Source organism: Rattus rattus, chromosome 16, assembly GCF_011064425.1.
Source record: "Rattus rattus isolate New Zealand chromosome 16, Rrattus_CSIRO_v1, whole genome shotgun sequence".
Taxonomy (NCBI): Eukaryota; Metazoa; Chordata; class Mammalia; order Rodentia; family Muridae; genus Rattus; species Rattus rattus.
Genome location: NC_046169.1, coordinates 9,774,506 through 9,783,806, shown reverse-complemented (window position 1 = coordinate 9,783,806; position 9,301 = coordinate 9,774,506). Strand labels below are relative to the sequence as shown.

The 9,301-nt window shown below is 51.9% G+C and overlaps 1 protein-coding gene across 2 annotated transcripts in view; it reads left to right on the top strand.

The window, feature by feature from the left end:
- Nucleotides 1-819: 819 nt before the first annotated feature.
- The window catches only part of Grid2ip (Grid2 interacting protein), a 29,016-nt gene continuing 20,534 nt past the window's right edge, over nucleotides 820-9,301 (top strand). The window contains exon 1 of one of the 2 annotated variants that reach the window (XM_032887068.1): nucleotides 820-882. In XM_032887068.1, the coding sequence (XP_032742959.1) occupies nucleotides 869-882 (14 nt within the window). In that variant the 5' untranslated portion in view covers nucleotides 820-868. Of the gene's footprint in view, nucleotides 883-6,360; nucleotides 6,422-9,301 lie in introns of those variants that run through there. The other variant, XM_032887066.1, reaches the window with a different exon arrangement.

Below are 9,301 nucleotides of genomic sequence, written 5' to 3'. Positions count from 1 at the left end.
TTCGCTGAGCAAGTGCTCTAACCACTGAGACATCTCCCCTGTCCCAACACTAGGGCTCGTGGATATCAGTTTGATGATGATGGAGGTGGTGGTGGTGGTGGTGGTGGTGGTGTGGTGATTTTTACATATTTATTTATTTATTTTTTTTTATTTTTATATGAATACACTGTAGCTGTCTTCAGACACACCAGAAGAGGGCATCTGATCCCATTACAGATGGTTGTGAGCCACCATGTGGTTGCTGGGATTTGAACTCAGGACCTCTGGAAGAGCAGTCAGTGCTCTTAACCACTGAGCCATCTCACCAGCCCCGGTGTGGTGATTTTGATGAGGTGACAGTGTGCCAAGGACTTTATTAGATCCTTAAAGGACACTAAGTCACCTAATTAACTCCATTCGAAGAGTCAAGTCGAGGTACTGAGAGGGTCACAGAGCAAATCAATAGTTGTCACAGGCTCTTGGACCCAGTTAGCTGTGCAGTAGCACCTCTTTAACTCACCCTCTAAGTGGATTTGAGGAAATTCCTGTGGGGGCCATGGCGACTTCAGGTGAGCCAGGAATACCCTATCCCTGGCCTCCTTCACTGAGGGCCTTCTGCACGCAGCTTCGATCAGGCAGCCTCTGGGATTTTTCATACTCTGTTTGTGGGTCTTGCCTGGCTTTCTCTCCAGGCTCTTGCCCGAACCCTCCCCCTTTCCGGGCTCAGCCTGCCCCCTCCCCTCGCTGCCATTCACCCCGCGGTCTGCCCCTCCCTCTGGGCCTGGCCAATGTCAGGGACTGGGCTGGCCAGCCCCCCGCCCCCACCAGCCCGGGCTCAGCATCTCGACTCTGCAGCGAAACGCATAGGAGGCCACCGAAAGAGGCCACCATGAGCTGCCTGGGGTGAGTGAGGGGACTGACTCTTGCTGAGGAGAAGAAAAAGAGCTTTGGATAGAAAAAAAAAAGTTATTTCTAGAGCGGAATTTGTCGCGGAGCTGATGCAGGGGGCTGAGGACTTCCTGGGGAGGTGACAGATAGGCAGAGCTCGGTTCTGCCCAGTTCCATGAGGGGCTGGGCTTGTAGGGGGACGCGGCTGTCCCCAGGGAACTTGGTGCGTTTGTCTCCAGGCCAGACTCAGCGGGAGGATCGCTCAGATTTCCCGGTTTCATCTCGGTGCTGCGGGGCTTCTGTCTCCGCCCGCCACCTCTCTCGGGACAGCGGCGGCGTCTGCCTCTCTGCTTTTCGTCCCCAAGCGCCCGACAGGCCCCTGTCAGCTGAGGATCAGAACGGGAGGAGGTGGTCTAGATTTAGACCCTGGAAAAAAGCGGGAACCCCTGGACACTCCCGAATGCCCCCGTGGCCCGATGCTTCCCTGGGGCGCTGCCGGGAGGATGAATGGGAAGCCTGTGTCGCCAGCGGGTGTCAAATGCGACAGGAAAATTGGGGAGGTTGTTGGAGGAGGGGGCGGCGCCCAGCTGGGCTCTGAAGGGAGGGTAACAAGGCAGCGGGGACTTCAGGCAACGCCTCCCCACCACTACCATCCCAACATATCCGAATTTCCGAACATCTCCCTCCTTCCCCGGAGCTGACCAGCTGCCAATGTCCCCACTGTGTGCTGGGCTCTTGGGATGCCGAGGATTTGGGGGCAGAGCTTCTTGGAGAAGTCTCCGAAGGGACAAGAAAGCATCACGGAGGCAGCAAGCTAATTCTGAGACCCGAGTCCAAGTTCAGGGGCAAGCCATTGCTAACCCAGACTCTTGCAATCAGGGCAGGGACTCAGCAGGTGTCAGATCTATACCTCAGAAAGTTGGGCCTCAGTGGGGTCCGGAAGTATGTCCTGGAACCGGAAGGTCAGTCACCCCAGAGAGTTCAGGGCCAAGCATCTGGCCAGAACAGGGGTATCTCGGCTTGCCATTGAATAAAGACAATGGAGAATCACTGCCCTGACAGACAAGGCTTAAAGTAAGAGGTTGAGTAGACAAAAGATGGTAGATGATGATGATGGTGATGAAGAAGATGTGTGTGTGTGTGTGTGTGTGTGTGTGTGTGTGTGTGTGTGTGTGCATAAAGGTTTCTTTAGATCCACGCCTGAAATCACACCTACTTGGGAGGTTACAGCAGGAAGATCACAAGTTCAAAGCCTTCCTGAGTCGTTTATCAAGACCCTGGCTATAAATAAATAATAAATAAGTAATCTTCCCATGGAGGTGAGAGTCCACTCAGAACACAGGAGTGTGGCCTGAGATGGGGGGTAGGGTTTGGAGTGACTGCAGAGGCCTCTCCCACAGTAGCCATTTAGTACGTGTGGTTATTTAATGTGGTTGAATTTTTCATAAATATACATGATCACACACCAGTAGCCCCAGCACTTGGGAGGCCGAGGCAAGAAGACTGCAAGTTTGTAGTCACAACCTCGAGGCCCTGGTTTCAAGTCTCAACACTGCACAAAACCATGGATGGTGGCGTGTGCCTGTAATCTCAGCGTGAGGGAAAGTGGAGGTGGAAGGCCCGGAAGTACAAGGTTATCCTAGGCCACACAGCAAATTGAAGGCCAGCCTGGGCTACATGAGACGCTGTCCATTACACATACAGTTTATCCGGCTTTCCTTAGTCACGCTGTAAGTGTTTACATAGACAGGGAGTGGCTACGGTCTGGGACAACGCAGGCCTTGCATGTGTCCGAATTTGTGGCCACAGTACACAAAGGCACCTTGCTCCTTTACGAGAGTGCTTCTTGCTGCCACTTGGAACCTAATTTGGGTCTGTCCCCCAAGGACTCTCGATCTGATTAAGTGGTAAAATGGCTTTCTAATTAGGACAGGACAGGCCGTTTGGAAAGTGTGATGCGTCCAAGAAGGGAGAGAAAGTGCAGCGGGGCTTGGGGGATGTCATACGGGGGAGGAAAGGGTGAGATAGGTAGAGAATGCAGCCGCTGGCATGGGGGAGGTGGTGGGATTTGGAATTTCCAGCTGGAACCTTGGGGTCTCTTCAGTGACGGTACAGCCTTGAGCAAGTAAACAGATCTTCACAGGCTGCCTGAGGAATAGGGCTGTTTTATCTATGTGCTCCCAACAGGGGTCTGGGTAAGAAACCCTGTAAGTGAGCTCTGCCCGGAAGGTGGGACCACAGGTACTCCTTCCATAGGGTCCTTTCAGGGACACCATGATGTAGTTCTTGGAGCCAAAGGTGGGGGCGCACACTTTCAGTAAACCCAACACTCAGGCATTAGAGTCAGAGTTGCAAGTTTGAGTCTATAAATGGGGTACAGGGCCAGCATGAACTACATAAGGAGAGCTTATCGTAAAGAAACAAAGACAAAAACCAGAGATAGTCCTGTAGCAGAGTTCTTTCCTGGGTGTGGTCACACCTGGGTGTGACCCCCTGTACCACCCACAAGAAGTATTTATATGGCACGATAGAGTGGGAGAGACAGCTTAGCGGGCAAAGCGCTTGCTATGAAAGCATGAAGACCTGATTTTGGCTCCCCAGCACCTATGTAAAAGCACAGTGTTCCCAGTGCTGGGGAGACGGAGACAGGATTCCTGGAGCTCACAGGTCATTCGGTCTAGTCTAATCAGTTCACTCCAGGCTCAGTAAGAGAGCCTGTTTGAAAGAATATATGGCGGACGGCAGTCAAGGAAGACATCTGTTGACCTCTGACCTCCACATGCACACTCAGGCAAGGGTAACACTATATATATATATATATATATATATATCACAATATATTATAGTAATATAGTATATAAATTATAGTAATATAGTACATATTATATATAGAAATTATCATAATTATAGTAATGTAGGCAGGCAGATCTCTGAGAGTTTAAGGCTAGCCTGATCTACGTAAGGAATTCCAGGCCAGCCAGAGCTACATAGTGAGACCCTTTCTCAAATAAGTAAACTAAAATTAACCAGCGATGATGGCACATTCCTTTAATCCCAGGACTCAGACGGCAGATGCGGGTGGCTCTCTGTGAGTTTGAGACCAGCCGTATACCTTGTCTCCCAAAATAAAAATATTTACATGTGAGGGCCGGGGAAACGTCTCAGTGACCCAGTGCTTTTGGCGTGAGCATGAGGACCAGAGTTCAGATCCCCAGATCTGTCGCTTGTTAATCGTTCAGCCTTGGGTCCCGAGAGCAAGCTGGCTAGCGGCACTCACATGCACATGCGCCCATACTCATGGAAGCATCCATGAGGCACACATGCACACCATACACAAAGATCCAAAAACCTGTGTGTGGTGCAGCTATGGTGTGTGTGTGTGCGTGTGTGTGCGTGTGTGTGTGTGTGTGTGTGTGCGCGCGCGCGCGCTGATATAGAAATACCCAGTATTGCATGTGGTCGGGTAGTGTTGGTCTCCCATATGGAGGGTCTCTCTTTCTCCAGTACAACTTTGGGGTCCTACCTTTTCTCTGTGTGGGAGCTACCCTGTGCACATGGGCTGCTTAGAAGCAGGATCCTTGGCCTCTACCCACTAGATGCCAGCACCACATCCCTCTCCCAGCTGTCACTTTGTGGCAGCCAAAAAGACGTCTTGAGCTTGTGCCAAATGTCTTCAGGGGGGAGAGGTGGGCACAAAGTTGCCTCTGTTTGAGAATGATTGTTCCTGAATGATCTTTGATAAGGTTCCTTCACCGAGGCAGGCACTGTAGACAAGTCTACAAATTGCCTGTTCCCCGAGGCATCTACTCTGTGTTGTCTTGAGTCACCTGGCCAAATGCCCCCACCACTGCCCCCACCCCCTTGTCCCCTCAGGCTTGTCCGTGCCTGAGGTGGCCTGACCATGAAGGAAGCGGCATGCCCAGACTGCAGCGTGAGCATTCATCCAATGCTGTCCTCGTCTCTCTTGTCAGCACATTGGACGGTTTTTATAGCCTTTGGGCGTGGCAGGTTCTAGGGCGCCGATGCTGGCAAGCAAGACCGAGAACGTCTCTGTCACCATGGGTCAGTCGTGGTCCTGCTGTCAGCTGCTCTCAGGATGAGAATTGTGCTCGCAGGCATGGGGGTAGATTGAGGAGGGCAAGGTATGAATAGGCTGCAGCGGCAGCTGCTGCCTCTGCCAGAGTAAAACAGCTCTGAGAGATTACAACAGAGCAGTGGGGGCGAGAGTGAAGGGAGGGGCTGGGGGCACATGCTCTACCACTGAGCTATATCCTTGGCCCACTTCTGTATTTCAAAATGTAATCACTCAGCCAAACGTGGTGGAGCAGGCCTATAATCCCATCTACTCAAGAAGCTGAGGCAGGAGGATCAAGCCTTCAAGGTCTGGGTTGGGAATATTAGCAGTGTGCATATTGGCATGGACAGATGCTTGACTTTGGTTCCCTGAATGGAATAGAGCCAGGCTTGGAGGTATATGCTTGTAATCCTAGTACCCAGGAAGTGGAAGCAGGAGACCCCCAAGGCTAACCTTGGTTGCAGAGCAACTTTGAGACTCTCCTGGGCTATATAAGACCTTATGGGAAGGGAGGAAGGGAAGGAAGGAAGATGGAGGGAAGGGGGGAGGGGAAGAGGAAGGAGAAGGAGAAGAAGGCAAAGAGAAAGGGAAAGAGAATTCACAGCTAGCCTGGATTAGAGCGAGTTCAAGACCGGCCTGGAGAACTTAATGAGAACCTTTCTCAAAGTAAGAAGAGGCATGGGGATGTATCCCTGCAGTAGAGCACTTGAGCGGCATGTGTGAAACCTTCGTTCAAGGTCCAGTACTGAAAAACAGACAAACAAAACCACCCTAGCCTCTCCTCACGTCCTCTACCTTTTTCAGGCTGACTCCTGGAATTCCTCCTCCCTTGGTTACCAAGATCTCAAAACCCCTGGGGTGCTCCCATCTCCCCTAGAATCCATAAACTCTAGCATAGCCATCCACTGCTCTGAAGTGCTGTCTGTGGCCCTGGCCACTGTATTCAAAGGTCTCTCTCCTTTCTCACTCTTCCCCTGGCATTTTCAGCACTGGCCAGCTCCTGGGAAGTCCTGTGCAAATAAATGCCTTCCGGGGCACTGCAAAAGGGAGTTCTTCAAAAAGGTGTTGGCTGTTGGCTGTAAGAGTGTTGCAGCCATTGTAAGGGGACCAGGGCGCTGGGCCAAGAGATCCCAGACAAGACTCTTGGAGAGGGAATACGGTGGAGAGACGAAGGAAGGAGCTTGACAGCCTTGAATCACCCGGATCTCTCTACTCCGGATGCCCCAGCTAATTGAAGGGTCCCCGGGCAGGGAGAAGAGAGGAGGGGTGGGGCGGAGCTACCAAGAATGGGCGGGCATGGGGCCACGGTGCGGAGACTGGCCGGGAGGGGCGGCGCACGCTCGCCCAGCAAAGGCGCGTGGAAACGCGGGCGCCCTCTCTGTCATCGCGGGCTCCGCCACCCGCTGCCCGGTGCGCACCTGCCGCACCGCCCTCGCAGATCCAGATGGGGAAGGACCAGGGCTTCTCTCGGCACTTTAGGTAGCTTCCCCATCGCGTTCTGCGCCCCTGGGAACCTCTCGCCTCGCGTCCGGCCAGCTTGAGGTGGGGGAGGGGGCTGGGATATCAAGAGGGGTTCCCTGTTCTGGGTGGGCAACCTATTGAAACTGGGCGGAGTCCAGAAACTGGGGACAGTGGGAATAAACTGGTGGGTATGTGGGAGATGAGGTTTCGATGTTGGGTACCCAGGACTCGCTGGCAGCCAGAGTTCTGGGATGAAGTGAAAGGCTAGGATTAAAAGTCAACCTTCCTGCATTGGCTCACAGGATAGGGCAAGGGACGGAGAACGGGGGTGTCGCGTGTCCTGAGTGAGAATCTAGACCATTGCATCGAGTTTTGAATTTGGAAGGCAGCACCTTCCCACTGTCAGGAACTGCAGGTTGTTGCCTCTGAGGTGCCCATTCCTGTCTCCACATTTCCTGGCTGGAGATCAAGGGCTAAGTGAAGAAAGCTGGGTTGGAGTGGAATACACACAGGCAAGGGATGGTCCTCGGAGAGGCTCCAGCAGCAGAAGTGACCCAGTGGAAGGTTTAGATTTGTGACTCTCAGGAAGAATCCTTGGAGCTCAGGAAGGCCTGTTGGGCTTAGTAAGAGCATCAGAGCCTTGGAGACCTACAGTGCTAGTCTGTCACAGTCAAAAAGGCAATGATATGTCCCTGTAATGAATTCGCCCCTACTGCATCTGACTGTGCCAACTTTAATTAACAGACAGCAGTGCCAGAACTGGGGTGGCTGGGCCAGACAATGATGGAACCGTAGGGAAGGCTCATGCCAGCCAGGAAGGGTGTCTGCCTCAGCAGGCAGCCTTGGCTCTGTACCAGGCTCCAGGATGCCAAGCAGAGAACTAGCCACCAGACCTCCCAGTTTGTGACTCAGTTTGGTGCCCACCTGGCAAGCAGGACTTTGACTTCTTAGTGTTGGATGACAAATTGTTCTGGGCATCTGACCCCCTGCCCAGGCTAGAATGTAGGTCTGCTGCCTTGCAGGCCTTGGGGCTGATGGTTGAGCTATAAGGTGGACAGTCTCTGTATGCTCTGCCTTGACATGAGACAGAATAAGGAGAGGCCCAAGACCATGCAGGCAGATGGAAGAGTTAGGCTCAGGAGACCTCCTGGTTACTCAGAGTAGCCGACCCGAAGCAGAACTCCATGGGTGTGGGGCTAGTATGAGCCCTCCTGAAGGATCTCTGTTCCTTCTATCTCACCAGGGGGTTCATTCTGCCTGGCTGGCTTCGTTAACCTTATCCACAGAGGCAGGGAGAGCTACATACAGATCCAGTTCAGGGGAGGATGTATTTCAGCTGCATACCAAGCCTTCTTTCCCCTCCCCTCTTCTCTCCTGACTCCCTACCATGCCCTTGGCATTGACTACTGATAGAAAGAACAGAGAAGGGAGCCTTGGGGTACAGCCAGGAAGCCCTTACTTAGTGTCGTGAGCCCTGATTCCAGCTGTCATGGGCCAGTTGTGTCACCCTGGAAAGTTACAGATTTCTCTGTGCCTTAGAATCTTCTGAAGTGGGTCGGTAAGCTCACAGTGGTGTTGTATCTCACATAAACAGACAGACAGACAGACAGACAGACAGACAGACACACACACACACACACACACACACACACACACACACTTTCTGCTCAGTGCCACATTCTTCTCCATCCCTGTGACCCAGAGCCCAAGGACAAATCTGGCTTTGGAGAGCTCCTAGACTAATAGGCACCAAGGACTCTTCCCAGGGCACGGGCATTGTGTAGAGGCTAAGTCTCCTCCCACCACCTATGGGCTGACACCTTGGAGAGCACCACAGGGCCTCCATAGCTGAGCTCAGTACCCAGCAGGGACAAGTGGGCAGAGGTTTGCTAAGCACACGCAGGGGACTGGGAACACATGCACACACACTTAAGAAATTATTATTTTAAAAATATTAAAGGGGGAAAATAAGAATGCATCAGGCAGGGGTTGGGGATTTAGCTCAGCGGTAGAGCGCTTGCCTAGCAAGCACAAGGCCCTGGGTTCGGTCCCCAGCTCCGAAAAAAAAAAAAAAAAAAAAAAAGAATGCATCAGGCAGAGCCATAACTTGGAGATGGTGATTGTCCTCACTTTTACAAGGAAGTGGCTGTGGACAGGGACAAGAAAGCAAGCAGGAGAAGCAGAAGTATGAGGACCCTCGGAGGGAAGTCAGACACTTCACGAGTGGCTGTTGTAGTTTTTCTCTGGCAATCACCGGAAATAAGAAGGGAGAGAGGAGAGCATTAGCTGGGGCTTGGTCTGGTAGATGTGAGAACATGAGAGAATGGAGACAAAGAACGGACAGATGGAAGACAGACAGGAGATGGAACGCCTCTATAGACTGGTTTGGGAGCAGGAAGGCCCTGCATAGGTTAGGGTAATAGGAAACAGTCTTTGCGGACTTCCCAGGGTAGGGTAAGCAGGATGCCACTCTCCTGCTATAGTCTTAAGATAGTCAATTCTGGGCTGGAGAGATGACTCGGAGGTTAAGAGCACTGACTGCTCTTCCAGAGGTCCTGAGTTCAATTCCTAGCAACCACATGGTGGCTTACAATCATCTGTAATGGGATCTGATGCCCTCCTCTGGTGTATCTGAAGATAGCTACAGTGTACTTATATATAATAAATGAATAAATCTTTAAAAAAATAATAAATGCTAAATGGAAAATACACATTTATAAAAAAAAAAAAAGATAGTGAATTCTACCCCTCCACTATGTGGGTACTGAGGAATCGAACTCAGGTCTTCAGACTTGACCGCAAGCATTTCTACCTACCGAGCAATCACTCGGATCAGGTCTAGGACAGCTGGGAATGAAAGTCTGTTCACTGAAGGGGAGAATGAAAATGTCCCTGGAC